This window comes from Aotus nancymaae, unplaced genomic scaffold (genome assembly GCF_030222135.1).
Source record: "Aotus nancymaae isolate 86718 unplaced genomic scaffold, 86718_ANA_hifiasm-v0.15.2.pri h1tg000002l, whole genome shotgun sequence".
NCBI lineage: Eukaryota > Metazoa > Chordata > Mammalia > Primates > Aotidae > Aotus > Aotus nancymaae.
In genome coordinates, this window is record NW_026988413.1 from 26,954,518 (window position 1) to 26,975,631 (window position 21,114).

A 21,114-nucleotide genomic window follows, 5' to 3' on the forward strand; every position below is an offset into this window, starting at 1 on the left:
CATGTTCTGCAGTTACGGAAGAGAATGTCTGTTTTTCAGGAGCAAACACTTTAGTACTTAGACATAAAGAGACAGGGCAAAATAATGAAACCCTAACTCTACCGACCCCGCCAAAAAAATTACCTGGGCATGGTGGAACATTTCTGTAGTCCCAGCTATGTGGGTGGCTGAGATGGGTGGGAGGATCGCTTGAGTGCAGTAAGCTATGATTGCACCCCTGCACTTCAGCTTGGGTGATAGAACAAAATTTCATCTCTAAAATTTCTGATTTTTGAATTTTTTTTTTTTTTTTTAAAGAGACATCAGCTTGGCGCGGTGGCTCACATCTGTACTCCCAGCACTGTGGGAGGTCAAAGCAGGTGAATCACTTGAGGTCAGGAGCTCAAGACCAGCCTGGTCAACATGGTGAAACCCCGACCCTACTAAAAAAATACACGGCATGGTGGCGCATAACGGCAGTCCCAGCAATTCAGGAGGCTGAGGCGGGAGAATCGCTTGAACCCGGGAGGCAGAGGTTGCGTGAGCTCTGATCGCGCCACTGCACTCCAGCCTGGGCGACAGGGTGATACCCTGTCTCAGAAAAAAAAAAAAAAAAAAAAAAAAAAAAGAGAGAGAGACATGTCTGCAATTTTCAAATGGTTGAAACAGAAAAATATGCATATATGTATTGTGTAAAAAGCGGGGAAGGAGACAGGACAGGGAGCAGGATAAAGCGAAAGAGAAAATAACATTTGGGGAATCTGGGTAAAAGATACAGGAGAATTTTTTTTTTTTCTTTTTTTTTGACATGGGGTCTCGCTCTGTCGCCCAGGCTGGAGTGCAGCGCCGCGATCTCAGCTCACTGCAACTTCCACCTCCCGAGTTCAAGCAATCCTCCCACCTCAGCATTTTGAGTAGCTGGTACCACCGGCGCACGCCACCACGCCCAGCTATTATTTTGTATTTTTGGTAGAGACGGCGTTTCGCCTCGTTGCCCAGGCTGGTCTCGAGGCTGGTAACTCATGAGTTCAAGTGATCCACCCATCTCAGCCTCCCAAAGTGCTGAGATTACTTGCGTGACTCACCATGCCCAGACAGGATACAGGAGAATGTCTACCATTTCTGCTTTTTTTTTTTTTGAAATGGAGTTTCGCTCTTGTTGCCCAGGCTGGAGTGCAATGGCGCGATCTCCTCTCACCGCAACCTCCGCCTCCTGGGTTCAAGCGCTTCTCCTGCCTCAGCCTCCCGATTAGCTGGGATTACAGGCATGCACCACCACACCCGGCTTATTTTTGTATTTTTAGTAGAGACGGGGTATCACTATGTTGGTCAGGTTGGTCTTGAACTCCTGATGTAGTGATCCGCCATCCTCAGCCTCCCAAAGTGCTGGGATTACAGGCGTGAGCATTTTTGCAGTTTTTGTTAAACTGGAAGTTACACAGAAATTAAAATGCAATTCTTAAAAAGTCCCTTGAGGATTTTATCGGGATAACCCATTAAGGTACATAATCCCTAGCCATTTATTCTTTTTGTTTTTTTTTTAATGTCCATGAGTACAATATTTTGCTTTTTTGTTTGTTGAGACGCAATCTTGCTCGGTCGCCTAGGCTGGTGTATGGTGGCGCGATCTCAGCTCACTGCAACTTCCGCCTCCGGGTCCAGGCGATTCTCCCACCTGAGTGGTTGGAACTACAGGCGCACGTGACCTCAACCAGCTAGTTTTTTTGGGTTTTTTTTTTTTTTTTTTTTGAGGAGTCTTGCTCTGTCGCCCGGATGGAGTGCAGTGGCGCGATCTAAGCTCACCGATACCTCCGCCTCCCGGTTCCAGCGATTCTACAACCTCAGCCTCCTGAGTAAGTAGAGACTACAGGCGCGGGCCACTGCATCTGGGTTTTTTTCTTTTTGAGACGGAGTCTCACTCTGTCGCCCAGGCTGGAGTACACTGGCGCGATCTTGGCTCACTGCAACCTCAGCCTCCTAGGTTTCAGCAATTCTCCTGCCTCAGCCTGCCGAATAGCTGGGATTACAGGTGCACGCGACGAGGCTTGACTAATTTTTGTATTTTTAGTAGAGAGGGGGTTTCGGTTTCGCCATGTTGGCCAGGCTGGTCTTGAACTCCTAACCGCAGGTGATCCGCCCACCTTGGCCTCCCAAAGTGCTGGGATTACAGGTGTAAGCTGCCACACCCGGCCAATTTTTGTACTTTTCGTAGAAATGGAGTTTCACCATGTTGGCCAGGGTGGTCTCAAACTCCTGACCTCAGGCCATCCACCCACCTCGGCCTCCCAAGGTGCTGGGATTACAGGCATGAGCCATAGCGCCTGGCTGCCCAGCTAGTTTCTGTATTTCATCAGTATAGTTTCGTTTTCTTCTTCTCTTTTCTAAATACTTTATAAATTTCCACACAATTTTAAATAGATACCTCTTTTATCGTCTAATTGGTTGCTGTTAATATGTAGGAAGGTGATTTATTTTTGCACTTTTAAATTTTGTCCACCCAATTTTCTGAACTCTAGTATTAGTTATCATGTATGATCTTGAATTTTATAGGTACACAATCAGATCATCTGTTATTAATGCCAACTTTAACTCTTCCTTTCCAATATGTGTACCTCTTTTTTTTTTTTTCTTTTCCTGGTCTTCCACCGTATTGGCTGAAAACTCCTGAACAAGGTTGAATAGTGGAGATGACAGTGGGCATCTTTGTCTTTTTTTTTTTTAATTTTAATTTTTAATTCTTTGGCATGTACCTGCATGTCGTTTTTGTTTTTACTTTCATGAGGATACTGTGATACGTCATACACGATCTTTACTACTGTTTTTCTTTTTGTGTAGAGATGGGGTTTCACGGTGTTAGCAAGGATGATCTCGATCTCCTGACGTCGTGATCCGTCCACCCTGACCTCCCAAAGTCCTGGGATTACAGGCGTGAGCCACCGCACCCAGCCCTACTACTGGTTTTTTATAGTAGTCTGTCATAAAATAAATCTTCTTTTATCCCTGGATGATTAAGAATGTTTTCCCTTACCAGGAATGGATGTGGGGTACTTATTTATTTATTTATATAATCACTGCTCACTGCAGCCTTGACCTCCCAGGCTTAAGCAATCCTCTATCTCAGTCTCCCAAGTAGCTGGGACCACAGGTGCGTGCCACCACGCCTGGCTAATTTTTAAATTTTTTTTTTTCTCTTCTCCATCCGAGTCTGCTTGCTAGGGAAATTTTTAAATTTTTTTAAGAGACAGAGTGTTGCCTAGGCTGGTCTCCAACTCCTGGGCTCAAGAGATCCTCCTGCCTCAGCCTCCCAAAGTGCTGGGATTACAGGCATGAGCCACTGTGTGCCCAGCACAAAGTTTGTATTCAAATGTAACATACAGAAAAGCACATATGTCATATGGATACTAGATACATTTTAACAAAATGAACACATTAAATATCAAAGTTTATTAAATGTTTTATTTAATACAGCAAAGTCACACTTTTTCTTTAAGTCTATTAAAATAGTAAACTAAATACAATCCAGAGATAAGGCCCATTTGATGACTGTATTTAGATTTGCCCCTGCAATATTATTATTATTATTATTATTTTGAGAAATAGTCTCACTCCATCACCAGGTGCCAGGCTGGAGTACAGTGGCGCGACCTCAGCTCATTGCAACCTCTGCCTCCCGGGTTCAAGCAATTCTCCTGCCTCAGCCTCCCGAGTAGCTGGGACTACAGGCGCGCGCCACCACGCCCAGCTAATTTTTTTGTATTTTTAGTAGAGACGGGGTTTCACTATGTTGACCAGGATGGTCTCGATCTCTTGACCTCGTGATCCGCCTGCCTCGGCCTCCCAAAGTGCTGGGACTACAGGCGTGAGCCACCGTGCCCGGCCCAATCTTATGTGTTTTTTATTTACCACTTTATTGCTTTATTTTCCCACTTTTCTGATCTTATTGAAATAAGCTCTCTTCTTTTCTTCTACAAAGATCTACATCTTATTACCCCTAATATTTTCTGAAAAACAAACTTTTATTTTTTTAACATTCTTCAGAATAAACCACATCTGGAAAGAAAGTCGCCTGTTAATGGTGGTTGAGTGAAGATGTGAGGCAGGATCTTTGCTTTTAAAATTTAACTCCTTTTACTGTTAAATATGGCATGCATTAGAATTTACATAAATAGAAATGCACAGCTTAACAAATTATTAAAAAGAGAAACGTAACTATCATCCAGCTCAAGAAACTGAATATTGCATCAAGAGCTTAACAAATTATTAAAATAGGAACATATAATCATCATCCAGGTCAAGAAACAAAATACTGCCAGCACCCAGATGCTCTCTGCCTGCCCGTCTTGATCACACCCTCCAACCTCCCTTCACTTCTAGAGTATCCCACTTCCTGATTTTTAGGGCAATCATAAAATCTGTGTCTTTTTATAGCTTTATTATACCTAGGTATGCATCCCTAAACAATGCTGTTTATTTTGGCCTAGTTTTTTTGTGTGTGTGTACTTTACGTTCTGGGGTACATGTCTAGCTCATGCAGGATTGTTGCATAGGTACACACATAGCAATGTGGTTTGCTGCCTTCATTCCCCTGTCACCTACATCTGGCATTTCTCCCCATGTTATCCCTCCCCAACCTCTTCACCCCTCCACTGTCCTTCCCTTGGCCCCCCACCAACAGACCCCAGTGTGTGATGCTCCCCTCCCTGTGTCTATGCGTTCTCATTGTTCAACACCCACCTATGAGTGAGAACATGTGGTGTTTGACTTTCAGTTCTTGTGCCAGTTTGCCGAGAATGATGGTTTCCAGATTGATCCATGTCCCTACAAAGAACACGAACTCATCGTTTTTTTTCTTTTTTTTTATGGCTGCACAGTATTCCATGGTGTATATGTGCCACATTTTCCTTGTCCAGTCTATCGTCGATGGGCATTTGGGTTGGTTCCAAGTCTTTGCTATTGTAAACAGTGCCCCTGTGAACATACATGTGCATGTGTCTTTATAACAGAATGATTTATAATCATTTGGGTATATACCCAGTAATGGGATTGCTGGGTCAAATGGAATTTCTATTTCTAGGTCCTTGAGGAAGTGCTACACTGTCTTCCACAATGGTTGAACTAATTTACACTCCCATTAACAGTGTAACAGTGTTCCTATTTCTCCACATCCTCTCCAGCATCTGTTGTCTCCAGATTTTTTTAATGATTGCCATTCTAACTGGTGTGAGGTGGCATCTCAATGTGGTTTTGATTTGCATTTCTCTAATAATCAGTGATAATGAGCATTCTTTCATATGTTTCTTGGCCTCATATATGTCTTCTTTTGAAAAGTGTCTGTTCATATCCTTCTCCCACTTTTGGATGGGTTTATTTTTTTCTTGTAAATCTGTTTTAGTTCTTTGTAGATTCTGGATATTAGCCCTTTGTCGGATGGGTAAATTGAAAAAATTTTTTCCCATTCTGTTGGTTGCCGGTTCACTCTAATGATTGCTTCTTTGGCTGTACAGAAGCTCTGGAGTTTAATTAGGTCCCATTTGTCTATTTTGGCTTTTGTTGCCAATGCTTTTGGTGTTTTAGTCATGTTTTAAAGCGTATCTGAATAGAATAATATAGTATGTAGGATAATACAGTATGTATTCTTTCTGGGCTCTTTTATTCACAATTATGTTTTTGAGATTCATCCATGTTCTAGGGGAACAGAGGTGGTCTGTTCATTTCCCTTGCCAAATACTATTTATTTGTATGAATATATACCACAGTTTATCCAGTCTAAGTTGCGTGAATAGGCATTTGGGGTTGTTTCAAATTTGTGGTTCTTAATGTTGCCATGAACATTTTTGCACACATTGCAAGCGCACAGGGGCTTGTATTTCTGTTGGCTATAAATCTAAACATGGTACTTCTGAATCTTAATGTAAATATTCACCTTCATTTGACAAAGCCAAAATGTTTTTCAAAATGGTTGTACCAATTTATACATCCAACAACAGCATGTGAGAATTTCTGTTGCTCCACATCCTTGCCAATATTTTGTATTGCCATTGTCAGTCTTTTTAATTTGGCAATTCCTGTGAGTTTGTAAAGCTGTCTCATGGTTTTAATATTCATTTCTCTCATCACAATGAGGGTGAGCGCCTTTTCATGTTTATTGGCCATGTGAATGTTTCTTTTGGGAAATGTCTGCTGATACGGTTTGGATCTGTGGCCCCGTCCAAATCTCATGTTCAATTGTTATCCCCAGGGTTGGAGATGGGGCATGGGCATAGTGGGAGGTGACTGAATCATGGTGTCAAAGTTCTCATGAATGGTTTAGCACTATCCCTCCTTGGTACTGTATTGAGGGTGAGTTCTCACAAGATCTGGTTGTTTAAAAACACTTGGTACCTCCCCCCACCCCCTCTTGATCCAGCTCCTGCCATGTAAGACACCTGGTTCCACTTGTCTCCTGCCATGAGAAAAAGCTCTTTGGGGCCTCTCCAGAAGCAGGTATTTCTTTATAGCAGTGCAAGAACAGACTAATGCACCTGCTCAAGCCTCTTATATACATTCTCTCACTGAACTGTCATTTTTGTTTTTGAGATGGAGTTTCGCTGTTGCCCAAGTTGGAGTGCAATGGCTCGATCTTGGCTTATTGGATTCATTCTCCTGCCTCAGCCTCCCGAATAGCTGGGATTACAGGCACTCTCCTGCCTCAGCCTCCCAAGTAGCTGGAATTACAGTTGCCTGCCACCACGCCCAGCTAATAGTTTTGCATTTTTAGTAGAGATGGGGTTTCACTATGTTGGCCAGGCTGGTCTCGAACTCCTGACCTTATGATCCACCTGCCTCAGCCTCCCAAAGTGCTAGGATTTCAGGCGTAAGCCACTGCGCCCGGCCTTCACCCTATGCATTTCTATATTATTTGAATTACAATGAGGATGAAGACTTTTATGATGATCCATTTCCACTTAATGAATAGTACATATATTTTATTTTTCTAATTTTTTTTTAAACAGTCTTGCTGTGTTGCCCAGGCTGGAGTGCAGTGGCATGATCTCGGTTCCCAGGTTAAAGTGATTCTCCTGCCTCAGCCTCCTTAATAGCTGGGATTACAGGCGCCCACCACCATACCCAGCCAATTTTTTTGTATTTTTAGTAGAGATGGGATTTCACCATGTTGGCCAGGCTGATTTTGAACTATTGACCTCAAGTGATCCGCCTGCCTCAGCCTCCCAAAGTGTTGGATTACAGGCATAAGCCACTAAGCCTGGCCTATAATTTTCTTATCCTTCTTGGATAACATTGAAAGATAATAAATAATAATAATATTTTCCTTGCCATGACAAGGATTATTGTCCTTCTTAAATTTTTTAGAATTAAAATGGAGGCGGGGTTTTGCCATGTTGCCCAGGCTGATCTCAAAATGGGCAACATGGCAGTTTGGGCTCAAGCAATCCACCCACCTCAGCTTCCCAATATGCTAGAATTACAGGCGTGAGCCACCATGACTGGCCACAAGGATATTGTTAAAAATATTTTTTTCCTTCCTCCAGTTTCCTTTATTGTAAGAATACAATATATAATATATATACAAAATATGTGTTAGCTTACTATGTTATCAGTAAGACTTCTGGTCAACCATAAACTATCAGTAGTCTAAAGCTATGCACAGATTTTTTATTGCATGGAGGTCAGTGTCTTTAACACCTGAATTGTTCAAGGGTCAAGTATATACGTATATTCACACATACATGCATATTTATTTTACTTCTCTGTATTTTAGAAATATCAACACTTATACTAGCCTTCCTGAATTTCCTGGCTTACTCCACTTCTTATATCCAAATCTTCCTCTATTTTGGATTTTTCATTTTACCGGGAGTACATCTTCAAGTAATTTTATCAAAATGGGATAGCATAAACTTCCAGAGATCTTACTCATTTTTACCCCCACTTAAACATGAGTGAGGCAGGATACAGAATTCTGTCTTGAGAATAATTTCCCCTCAGAACACTGAAGGCACTCATCTTCCAGCAAACCATGCTGCAGGTGAGAAATCCATGCCAGTCCAATTTTCAGTTTTAGTCTATGTAATTTGTTTTCTACCTCTAAAATAGTAGTACTTTGGTAACATACAGGGAGGTACTTCTTGTTGGTTTGTTTTTGCATTTTTCCTGCTTGGTCCTTGGCGTGACCTTTGTATGTGGAAACTCAGATTTTTTGAGACGGAGTTTTCGCTCGTTACCCAGGCTGGAGTGCAATGGCGGGATCTCGGCTCACTGCAACCTCCGCCTCCTGGGTTCAGGCAATTCTCCTGCCTCAGCCTCCTGAGTAGCTGGGATTACAGGCACATGCCACCATGCCCAGCTAATTTTTTGTATTTTTAGTAGAGATGGGTTTCACCACGTTGACCAGGATGGTCTCGATCTCTTGACCTCGTGATCCACCCGCCTCGGCCTCCCAAAGTGCTGGGATTACAGGCGTGAGCCACCGCGCCTGGCAAAACTCAGATTTTTTAATTTCCTCCCTTCCATTGTCTGATCTTTCCTTCTGTAACTCCTATGAAATGGGTACTGGATCACTCAGATCTATCCTCAAAGGATGAATTTTCCTCATGTACTTTCTATCTGTAGGTCTTCTTACTTTACAGTCTGCAAATTTCCTGTTTTATTTTTATGAAAAGTAACTCGTCTTAAGTGTATTGTTTAATGCTCCAACTGAGTTTTAATTTCAATTAAATTCTTCAATATAAAACTAATTAATCATTACTTTTTATCCATGGAAGCGTTTTTTGTTCTGCTTTGTTTTTTTCAGACAGAGTCTTGCTCTGTTGCCGAGCCTGGAGTGCAATGGCGTGATCTCGGCTCACTGAAACCTCCGCCTCCCAGGTTCAAGTGATTCTCATGCCTCAGCCTCCTGAGTAGCTGGGACTACAAGCGTGTGCCACCATGCCCAGCTAACTTTTGTATTTTTAGTAGAGACAGGGTTTTGTCATGTTAGCCAGGCTGGTCTCAAACTCCTGGTCTCAAGTGATCCACCCACCTCAGCCTCCCAAAGTGCTGAGATTATAGGTGTGAGCCACCACACCCGGCCAGGAAGCTTTTTTTTTTCACTTTATGGATCTAATTCATGCTTGGCTCTGTAAAGATACATCCTGTGATTAGAACTTCCTCAAGTTCCACTCTACTTCTTCATTATCTCTGTTTCTACCACAGGCAGCTGTTTTGTTTATTTTAATCTCTTCTAAGTCGTTTCCCTCAAATTTCTGGTGAGCCTTTATCACCTACTCACATTGGTTAGTTATTATAAGAAACATGTGTTTCTTCAACAGTTGTATTAATGTGCCTCCAAAGCCCAAATGGAAGGTCTTTCTCAGTGTGGGTCTCTGCAGGTAAGTGGCACACTGACAGACGGGCTTCCCTTTACAAGTGGAGAAAAAGAAAGCAGTTTTACCTTATTGTTGCCAAAATCGTCATGCTGTATTTTGATGGTATTGTCCTTTAATGCATATCAATCCTTGATAGAGCTCCTTTTCTTGTTCTCCTCTCATTCCACCCTCCTCACCCATTTACTGCAGAAGTCCATTCGCTAAGGCTCTGCTTTGTGCACTCTACTTCCAGTCCCCAAGGCAAATCTTCTGCTTTTCTTGAACCGTTCTCATGACTTTATCCTGGAACTAATGCCATTGCTAGGGCACTTTATATGAAGGGAGAGAAGGAATAGGGGAAGTAACTGTTTTGAAGGCAGGTCTTTCATAACCTGCCCAGATAGTCCACTTTCCTCCAAAACTGCTCCATCTTCCTATACTTGCTGCCTCTAGGCTTAGCGTTTAAGAAAAGAGCCCTCCTAAGACATTCTCTGACCTCCATCATGCAGCAGGAGCATCTATTCTGGGTTGCATTTTATTCTGTGCTGGTTCCTCCATCAATATAATTCCAATTGTTTTCTAGTACCCTAACATTTCTAAAAACTTCTGGTATCATAACAGTAACAATAATGATAGCTAACATTAATTCAGCATTTGCTACATGTAAAGAAACTCTCCTAAGTGCTCTGTACATATTGTCTCTCCTGATTTCACAGTAACTCTAGAAGGTAGGTACTATTATCAACATCCTAATTTTACAGATGAGGCAACTGAGGCCAAAAAAGAATAAGCAACTTGCTCAAGGTCATGCAGCTGGTAAACGGCAGAGCTTGGATTTAGACACAAGTCATCTAGTTTCAAAGTCTCCCTTTTCTGTTCTTTTTTTTTTTTTTAATGACAATGACTTATTCTTTGTCTTATGTCTGTTTTGTCATCTCCAATGATATCTGAGAAGTAGAGGCAGGTAAATGGGTATGTTAAGTCTGCCATTTTATAATAAAAACCACTGTTTTCATTATACCATACTGTTTTCACTACACCACAGTTTTAATTGGTAGAACTATGTTTTAGAGACGATGCAGGATCTGGTGAAGGAATCTAGTGAACGAAAATGGGCCCTATAAAACTGTCTACAATCTGAACCAAGAGAGGTGACATAAAGAATTCCAAAATAAGAGGCTTGGAAGTGGTTATTTCAAAAGTATAGATAAGTTTAAAAAAAAAAACAAAAACAAAAACCACACAACCTATTGAAGCATTAAACAATAGCATTTTCATGTTCTCAACAATTCATTAGTTCACTGTCACCAACACCAAAGAGAAGTTGAGAACATAATAAAATGTTAGTCTCATCCTGTTTCCTGACAGTGGCCTTTATAATACTTTAATTCAACTCAAATACATATGATATACCTGCTACATTCACTATGGAGTAAGTGATACGAAAGGCATTGTCCTGCTGTCCCTGCCCTTACAGAGCTTACAGTCTAGTGGGAGGCACAGACAAGTAAACAACTACAATTCAGTGCAACAATAAGTGCTATAATACAGGTAGGTACATGGAGGGTGCCATCAGAACAAAGAGGGGAGAGGCCTGCCAAGGAAGTTTCCCTGGAAATACTCTTGAACTGAGTGTTAAAGGATATGCTATCATTGGTTTGGAGAGATTAAACTGAATTTATTATCCTTTGCCTAAAATCTACATCTAATTCCACATCCACTTCCTGATATGTCAAATTAATTCTCAATTTTTTTTTTTCTTATGAGACAGGGCCTCACTTTTTCACCCAGGCTGGAATGCAGTGGCATGATTATAGCTTACTGCAGCCTCAAACTCCTAGGTGCAAGTAATCTTCCTGCCTCAGCCTCCTGAGTAGCTGGGACTACAGGCATGCCCCACCACACCTGGCTAATTGTACATGTGTGTGCATGTGTGTATGTGTGTGTGTAGAGAAAGGGTTTCACTCTGCTAGGATTACAGGTATAAACCACCATGCCCAGCCCCTACTCTCCATTCCTATTACAACTACCTCATTTCTGTCTCCATCATTTTGCACACTGCTAACAGTAATCATCTCATAATTAGCCTTTAATTAAATCTCTTCACTAGCTAAAAATCCAAATGTGATCCTGAAAACTCCACTTGGGTGATATCCACTTGATCTGGGCCCTCTCCAGCCTCTTCTGTCCAGCCCCTTTCCCACTGTGCTGAACTTTCTCTAGATCTCTAAAAACACCATGTTCTGTTTTGCCTAAATGCCTTTACTCAAGCTGCCTAATCACCAGTTTGTGAGGATCCAACTTTCCTTTGCTGACACCTACTCAGCCTTTAATCACAACCCTTCTGATGTCATCCTCACAGCCACTCCTTGTCACCCTCCTCCAGCCAAGCTGAGTCAGGAATCTCTCCTTTGTGCTACCATAGCATGCTACTTCATCGTAACACTTACCACAAAGAATTATGCTCAAATTATTCTGTGATTGTCTGTTTACCTGATTCTCTATTACTTAGATCATCAGGCTAGTACAATACAAAGGAAGCAATCAAGAAATACTGAAAGAATGAAAGAATGAAGGAACGAACAAACGAAGAGAGTTAAGCCTGTGAAAGTTGATGAGACAACCAAAGGAGATAATGGAGAAGACAGAACACTGGAGCAATACCCACCTTGAGGGGGTAGGAAGAAAGAAGCTAGAGAAGGAAACGGAATGAACAATCAAAGAGGTAGGAAGAAAATATCTAGAACTATACAGTAAAGCAACCCCAAAAAAGAGAGAAATTTAAGAAGGGCAAGTAGTCAACAGCATCAGACGCTACATAGAGGTTAAAGAAGGTGAGAACTAGTGAGAAGAAGGCCACTAGTGATCCTGATGTTGCTGATGCTGAGTTAACGCCCCCCTCAATTCCAGCACTGTCAGGGGCCACCTTTCTCAACCACTGATTGAGGCTACTGAGGGCTTACAAATAACAAATGGTATAAAACTTACCTGTGCAATCTTTTTTTTCTACTATCAAAAAATTGAAAAACAGACACCATACAAAAGAAAATAAAATCCCCACCATTTAGATACAACCTGTTACGTCACTATTTCCTTTGTTTTTTATGTTTATATGTTTTTTATCATTGTTACGTTGAATTCTATATCCTAAACAATTCCTTAAGTAGTATACGTAAAATTCCTATTAATATAATTAAAAATGAAGCTTAATTTATGCTTTATTCAGCACAAGTTAGATTTCTCATTGGAAATTGGTAAATTAGTATTCCAATTTATAAATAGAAAAAAGAAAAAATGCTATAGAATTAGACATGCCTGCTTGGCCATGTGTGTGTACAATGGCTTTCCTGTCATATAATACTACAATTACCTAATTTTTTTTTTTTTTTAAGACAAAGTCTCACTCTATCGCTCAGGCTGGAATGTAGTGGTGCAACCATGGCTTACTGCAACCTGTGCCTCCCGGGCTCAGGTGATCCTCCCACTTCAGCCTCCTGAGTAGCTGGGACTGTAAGTGTGCACCACCATGCCCGGCTAATTTTTGTATTTTTTGTGGGGACAGGGTTTCACTGTGTTGTCCAGGCTGGTCTTGAACTCCTGGGCTCAAGCAATCTGCCCACCTTGGCCTCCTAAAGAGTGGTGATTACACGTATGAGCCACCCAGCCTGGCCCTTAGTTTTTACCAACAAAATTTACTCATGCTAAAAAGTGGTACACCATCTCAAGGATCTTATCTTGACCCATTTTACAGTTGATTTTATGCATGCCGTGGAGCTTGGCTGCCAAAAATAGGTTAGGAACTAGCTATAGAAACATCTATAGCAGTTGCAGGATTTTTTCCTAGGTTACAAAAAACAAACTCCAGTTAAAATTAGATATACCGGGTTGTAAATAATTTAATACAGCCTAAATTACATGAAGTAGGCTTGTGTGACAATTTGTTGTATCTAGAAAAATAGTGTGAACCAGAGTTTTCAACCTTCCTCTGAGATTTTCTTTTTTCAGTATGGAGTATGTTTTAGTAGAAAAAAGAAAAAGTAGAAGGAATGCAACATTTCCAGAAGTAAAAACTACTAGGTCAAAGGGCATGAACATTTCTAAGGTTTTTAATACATATCACCAAACTGGTTTCAGAATAGCTATATAAAATTTACACTTCCTTGAGGTTTATTTTCCCATACCCTTGCCAACACTGGGTATTCTTATTTTTATTTCTTTATTTTTTTCCTGAGAATATTCCAAGTAAGGTATTCTTATTTTTGGTCTTTGCTGATCTAATAGGTAAAAATACCTTATTGTTTTAATTGTGTTTATAATAATAGTAAAAATAAATATTTGTTCATATTTATTGGTACTTCTTTTTAACAAATTGATAATTCTATATCTTTTACCTATTTTTCTAGTGGGCATTTGTTTTTAACCTATCTTTTAATATACGACATTTATAAGAACTCTTTATATATTCATATCACCCCTTTGTTACAAATAATTCTTTTTTATCTTTTAATATATGACATTTGACATAAAAGGTTTTTAATTTTATACCATCACATAATCTTTTATTTCTTCCTTAGAATCATATTTAGAAAATTGTTTCCCACATGCATATTTTATAGATTTTCACTCAAAATTCTTTCTAATATGGCTACAGTGGAATACCATTTATATCAGCGAGATAATTTATCTCTACCATCTAATAACAAACTAAGTTACAATTACAATCCCAATAGTAGCCAATAAGAAACAGATTTAAAATTAAGTTCTAGATTTTTCTTACTCCAATTGTTTCATTAGCTGTTTAGATGACTTTTAAAAACCAGAGTTTTGAGTTTAGAAAATTCATTCAAAGTTCCCTTTAACCCATACGAAGCACAGATCTCTTGCTAGTTATCACCCACCTCTCAAAAACCTGTTAGGGATCCTTATGATGGGACAGGACTGAATGAAGCGCCTCCTAACTGGGTCCCATCGTATTTTCTTCTTACCTGTTACCACAATTATCAGCAATAAGTCAGACACATACAACACATGGCAAATAATACATAGTTACTATAGTTATAAAGACAGAAAAACAGGAAACAAAACAATACTTGAATACAGAAAGAAAGTGATATAAAGTAGCATTTAACCCTGTTTTGGAAGTCAAAATTAAATTAATATATAAGCAGTGATGAAGGTTTTCAACTCTTACCCACAAAAGAATACAATTTTGTGCACCGTTTTTCGGAATTCTGGTTCAATAGTATGTGCACTCGATAATCACCAATGCCATCTTGTGGCAAAAATTCACCAGGAGCTTTATGAACAGATTAGAAACGATGACATTTTAAAGTCAGTTAATTTCAAAATGGAGCTCTGAAACTAACTGGACATAACATAGGCTCCTGTTCTCTTCAAGGTTATAATAATTATATGGTTAAGAAGATAAAGCAATGGGCACCATTCCTTAAATATTAAATAAGCTGACTCTACTATAATTAAATTTTAAAACAGCAACCAAATAAAACAAACATTTAATATCTTGGCACTTCCATGGAAGAAGGGAGGGAAGGAGCTCATCTGCCTTCCCAGGAAGCAAATCAGCTCCATGTTAACTCCAATTAAAAATTTTTGTCTTATAAAATAGAAGAAAAACCTAATAAATTAATGGAACTGTTAAATGGGATAATTTTCTTTTTTCCCAAAGTTTTGATAACTCCCAAAGATAACTCTTAACAATAAAAACAATTAACACTTGTGTAATGTTTAAGGTTTACAAACAGCTTTCACATATATTACCTCATGTAATTCTCACAACAATCCTGTATTGATTCAACAATAATTTTATTAAGCATCTGCTATGTCTGGAGCCCTATGCTAGGACCGAGGGTTGCAAAGGTTGCAAAACAAGGACTGACTCCTGCTCTTCAGAACCCATTGTCTCACGAGGAAGACAGATGTGTAAACAAATAATTACATTACAGTGAAGAAACTGCTGTAACAGGAGCTATAAAAACACTTTGAAGAAAGTATCATCATCATTTTACAAGTAAGGAAGCTAAAAGAAAATTAAGTGATTTAATGCCAAGGCCAGGATTCAAGCTAGGCCTTCTGACTCTAAAAACTTGCCTTCTTTCCACTACACCATATTTGTCCTGTCTTAAATTCCCTAGAAAAAGAACAGTTTTTATTTTTGGCAACTGGAAATATATTCAGATGTCCATCAACAAGGACATCCAGTTTGCTTGCTACAGAACATGTACATGGAGATATACAAATTCTGTATAATGAAATGACATCACCTGCACATTTGCACTTAATTTTGTAGAGAATACAGACTCATGGGCAAGGGGAATAATTATTTATTTTGCAAAAGGGTTTATTTTTTAACATTCTAAGTCTTTTAAATCAATGATTCCCAAATGCTGGTCTACAGACCACTACTAGGCTAAGGTGAAGATTCACTGATCCAACAAAAACATGATAAAAATATGGACAAGGCAATAAGTTTTTCAAAAAGCTAAAAGGTTCCATTTAAAGGCCTGCCCTTTTTTCAGAGATTAGAACCTTTTTGTTGTTAAATATTCTTTACCTTATGAAATGATGCTGCTAAGAAAATGGTAGTTGACTTTGTTTTTAATATTCTTTTGTGGAAAAATTGAACATTTGCAAGCCCATATCTACTCTAAATATACATATATAAATAAATATAAGTGCATATATATATATATATATATATATATATATATATATATATAAACATACAGGTTTATGACATTCAACAGTCTAGAGAAACATTGTTTTAAATCAATACAGTATGTGTTGATGACTCCAGAGTCCAAAGCTGTAAACCACACTGTCAAAGGATACATAAGATATATAAGAAACCTCCCTTGCCCTTAAGAAGTTTATATTCTAATTAGGGAAACAAGACAGACACATAAAACAATTAGCAATACAAGACAGAATATAACAAGTGATTAGCTCAAAATCTGACATTTTTATGTATCAAAAGTGTTAAAATGTACATACCCTTTGACCCAGCTATTCCACTTCTAGGAATCTATTCCTAAAGAAACAATCATAGATGCATGGAAAGATGTATGGACAAAGATATTAACTATGGTATTATTTATAATGGTAAAAAAATTAGAAACACTTTCAATGTCCAATGATAGGGAGATGGTTAAGTATGCTAAATGAACATACTTAAATATGCTCATATTCTACACACCACTAAAGATATATACAAAACTATTCATTAACATAACAAAAGTCACAATATATTGCAAATGAAAAATACAATGTACAAAACAGTATTAAAGCATGATACCATTTTAGTAAAGAAGAAAGTATTTTTATGTATTCATAAAAAATATAGGAAAGATTAATTTGATATACATCAAATTAATGTATTTGACTGTAGTTATCTTTGGACGGTTCTAATGAATTATTTTTGTTTTTTCCCTTTATGATGGTCTTTGTTTTCCAAGCTCTCTAAGTAGGCATTACTTTTAGACTGGAAGAAAAACAATACTGTATTTTTTTTATTTTTAAAAAAGTTATTACATAAAAATACTGGAAAGAAACATACCAAAGTCTTAACACTGGTTATGACTGGGCCTGGGGTTTTATTACCCCTTTTGTGTTATCCATAAATTCTATTATATATGATTTTGTAAAGAAAAAATATAAAAAACTACTTTGGAGTAACACTGAGGGAATAACATTAAAAATTACCAAACTGGGCCTGGCGTGGTGGCCCATGCCTGTAATCCCAGCTATCTGGGAGGCGAAGATACGTGGATCACTTGAGGCCAGGAGTTTGAGACCAGCCTGGGCAATGTGGCAAAACCCCATCTCTACTAAAAATATACAAAAATTAGTCAGAGGTGGTGGAAGGCACCTGTAAATCCAGCAACTCAGGAGGCTGAGACAGGAGAATCGCTGGAACCCAAAAGGCAGAGTTTGCAGTGAATAGAGATTGCACCACTGCACTCCAGCCTGGGCGACAGAGTGAAGCTCTGTCTCAAAAACAAAAACAAACAAAAATAATTAACAAACCAAAATTGTAATTAACAAAACCCTGTTTATGTTTTCTCAGAGCTTCTGTCAAACATCTTTGGCATGTCTCTCAGCAACCAGCCTAAGTCTATGCAGACTCCTGTGGACTCTATGCAGGTTATTCAATCAAGGCAGGCACACTTCAGAACCCACGTTTTAATCTCTTACCCAAAGAGCAGAAAAAAGAGAAACCAGCAACATAGCAGTGTAATATCAATACAAATATATTTCTTAAATTTTTAAATAAATATATGCCTCTCCAGTTTCATATAAATATATTCCTGGTCTGAACTTTTATTCATTGATGTTTTAGTTTTTATTTATTCAAAGTGCCAATCTTCATAAGTGATAGCTTCAACTCTTCAAAACAAAAACATAGGCCAGGCATGGTGGCTCACACCTGCAATCACAGCACTTTGGGAGGCCGAGATGGGTGGATCACCTAAGGTCAGGAGTTCGAGACCAGCCTAGCCAACATGGTAAAACCCCGTCTCTACTAAAATACAAAAAAAAAAAAAAAAAAAATTAGCTGGGTATGGTGGTGGGCACCTGTAGTCCTAGCTACTCGGGAGGCTGAGGCAGGAGAATTGCTTGAGCCCAGGAGGCAGAGGTTGCAGTGAGCCGAGATCATGCCACTGCACTCCAGCTTCGGCAACAGCGAGACTCTGTCTCAAAAAAAAAAAAACAAAACACACACACACACAAATCCATAATTTCTTCAATGATTTCATTAATATTTTATTTTTTGCTAGGTTTTAAATTATTTTTCTCTTTTTTACTATGTTTACTTCACTATAAATATAACATAGTCATTGGCTAAATTAAGATGATAGGCTGAGCACACTGAGCAAGCTTACCTTCCCTTAAAATCTCCCAAATAACAGATAAGTCATTAAAAAAAAAAAAAAAATCCCCTTTGCTGACTTTTTTGGAAAAAACAAACAAACCCATAATCAAAAGAAAACAAGAAATGCCCTTAGTGGACTAATACTATGAGGAATCACTGGAAGATGAAAAGCAGATAGAATCCGCCTAAAGGAAGAGACCACATTCCTACACACCAAAAGAGGACCAGGGCAAGTGAAGGGATCAGCTTGCAGGGTAAACTAAGTCCAAGACAACAGGAAGAAGTGAAAACAATTTGAAACACTTGCAGCCTAAGTGACTGGAGTGTAGCACAGAAGTTACATAGCAGGTGAACCCCTCCCAGCCATTTACCGTTTTGAGTCAAGCATTATAGAATAGAGGTATTTGCTCCCAGATGGGAACAGTGGCAAAAAGAACAAAGGTGTCACTCTCCAGCTAGAACAATGAGTGTGGACATTGGGATCAGAGAGAGAAGATAGAACCCTGCGGGGATATTAACACCCAGGCAGAAGAGGCGACAGTCACACTGAAGAAGCCTGGCAACTAGCACACTTCATCTCATTGCCGCACATTCCATCCCTATCCACAATCCGTGGAGACCTGCTACGATAAACAGATGCAACATTCACAGGAAGGCTAATCAGGACTCACAGATAAAGATGAACACGCATAAAACTAAAACCCAAGCATGGAGAAGTATTATAGAAAAGTATATTAAAAAGTTAAGACACAAGTCACAAAGTGAAATAATAGATGACAGAGGTGTCTAAATAAAGTTAAAATCAATGGGGAAAAAAAGTTAAGACACAAAAGAGAATCGAACAATATTAAAATTTCAACAACCTTTTTGTTTATTTTGCCGAAATGAACAAGCTAATCCAATACTTCAGAAGGAAAAAAGCAAGAAACCCAGAATACCAAAACATTCTTGAAAAAGAACTGAAAGTTATAGGACTCGCACTTCCTAATTTCAAAACTTTCTGCAAAGATATAGTATTCAAAAACTGTGGTACTGCCACATGGATGGACACACAGATTAAATGAATGGAATTGAGAGCCCAAAAGTAAACCCTAACATCTACAGTCAATTGATCTTTTGACAAGGGTGACAAGACAGTGGGGAATGAACAGTCTTTTCAACAAATTGTCCTGGGACACTTGGATATACTTTTACATGTAGGAATCTAAACTTACTCCAACTCTTGCTCAAGAAGGAGAGTGAAATAAAGAAATTTTTAAAAGATAATTATTTATTTATTTATTTTGAGATGGAGTCTCACCCATCACTACGCCTGGCTAATTTTTTTGTATCTTTAGTAGAGATGGGGTTTTACCATGTTGGCCAGGCTGGTCTCAAACTCCTGACCTTGTGATCCACCTGCCTCGGCCTCCCAAAGTGCTAGGATTACAGATGTGAGCCACTGCGCCCGGCCCAATAAAGACATTTTTTTATATGCAAGGACCCAAAAAGTTTGTTTCCTTCAGAATTCTGATGAAAGAATTACTCAAAGATATGTATCTGGATTTTCTTTAAAAAGTTAATGCAACAAAAACAAAAAAAAGAAAAAAAAAGTTAATGCAAGAATAACAAGGCACAAGAAAAGAGTAAGCAGAGAAACCAGTAAAACCTTTAAGTCTAAATACGCACTGATTGGGGAAAAAAACATTACTAACGTTCGAAACTATAATCTCAGATGCTATCAACAGGAATATTAATAAGGGTAGAAAGGGAGGTTGAGAGAAGAAAAACCAGAAGAACATTAAAGTATGTCTTATTCAGATGAAGGATATGGAAAATGATTAACATGGATACTGATAGAAAAATATAAATTGAAGTATTATGTAAAAGATCTAAGAATACTGTATCTTTTAGTATTCACTGGTGAATTCCTCCAAATATTTAAGGACCAATTGCCAAGTCAAATTGATATAAGTAACCAAAGGTCTCATTCTAGGGAACCTGAAGACACATCTAAGTAGTCAGTTCTGATTTTTTTAAAATGAGAAAGACTAGATAACAGTAGTTGCCAAAGTGTTTTATCAAAACTGATCATGTTGGCAAGGATGCAGAGGAACTGGATGAGTTATACTTTGCTGGTAGAAATGTAAAATAATACACACATACTCTGAGAGACAGTATGGTAGTTTCCTTCAAAACTAAACATATGCTTACCACACAACTCAACAATTATATTCTTGGGCATTTATCCCAGAGAAGTGAAAACTTATGTCCACACAAAGACCTGTACACAAACGTTCATAACGCCTTTATTCACAATAGCCAAAACATGGAACCAATCTCAATATCCTTCAGCGAATGAATGGTTAAACAACTGTGGTACAACCATGAACCACTGATTCATGTAACAACAGAAAAAAAAGTGTCAAAAGGTTACATACTATATGATTTTACTATACAACATTGTTGAAATGACAAAATTTTAGAGAACAGATTAGTAGTCACCAGGGGTTTGCCAGGGAAGGTGGTTGTGGCTGTATCAGGGTACCACCAGGGATCCTTGTGATGGAATTGTTCTGTATCTTGACTGTGGTAGTCACATGAATCTTTATAATAAAACTGTACAGAATATGATATACACACAGACACACACACACACACAAGTACATGCAAAACTGACGAAATCTGAGTAAGGTCACTGGATTGTATCAATGTCAATTTCCTAGTTGTGTTACTGTACAATAGTAACAGGATGTTATGATTCCAAGAAATTGCCTGGGGAAGGGTATATGGATCTCTCAACATTATTTCTTTGCTTTTTTTTATTTTTATTTTTATTTTTTGAGACAGGATCTTGCTCTGTCACCCTGGCTGGAGTACAGTGGCATGATCTCGGATGACTGCAACCTCCACCTCCTGGGC

At 38.8% G+C, this 21,114-nt stretch overlaps 1 protein-coding gene and 1 long non-coding RNA gene across 2 annotated transcripts in view; one reads left to right on the plus strand and one right to left on the minus strand.

Annotated features, from left to right (window-relative positions):
- The window catches only part of KLHDC10 (kelch domain containing 10), a 65,379-nt gene that overhangs the window by 23,001 nt on the left and 21,264 nt on the right, over window positions 1-21,114 (minus strand). Inside the window, exon 2 of the mRNA XM_012474077.2 lies at window positions 14,222-14,308. Coding sequence (XP_012329500.1) covers window positions 14,222-14,308 — 87 coding nt within the window. The remainder of the gene's footprint in view (window positions 1-14,221; window positions 14,309-21,114) is intronic.
- LOC105732076 (uncharacterized) lies at window positions 1,727-17,652 on the plus strand. Its single transcript, XR_001110881.3, has 3 exons — window positions 1,727-1,832; window positions 11,836-12,048; window positions 17,407-17,652. It is a non-coding gene; the product is annotated as an uncharacterized LOC105732076 (long non-coding RNA).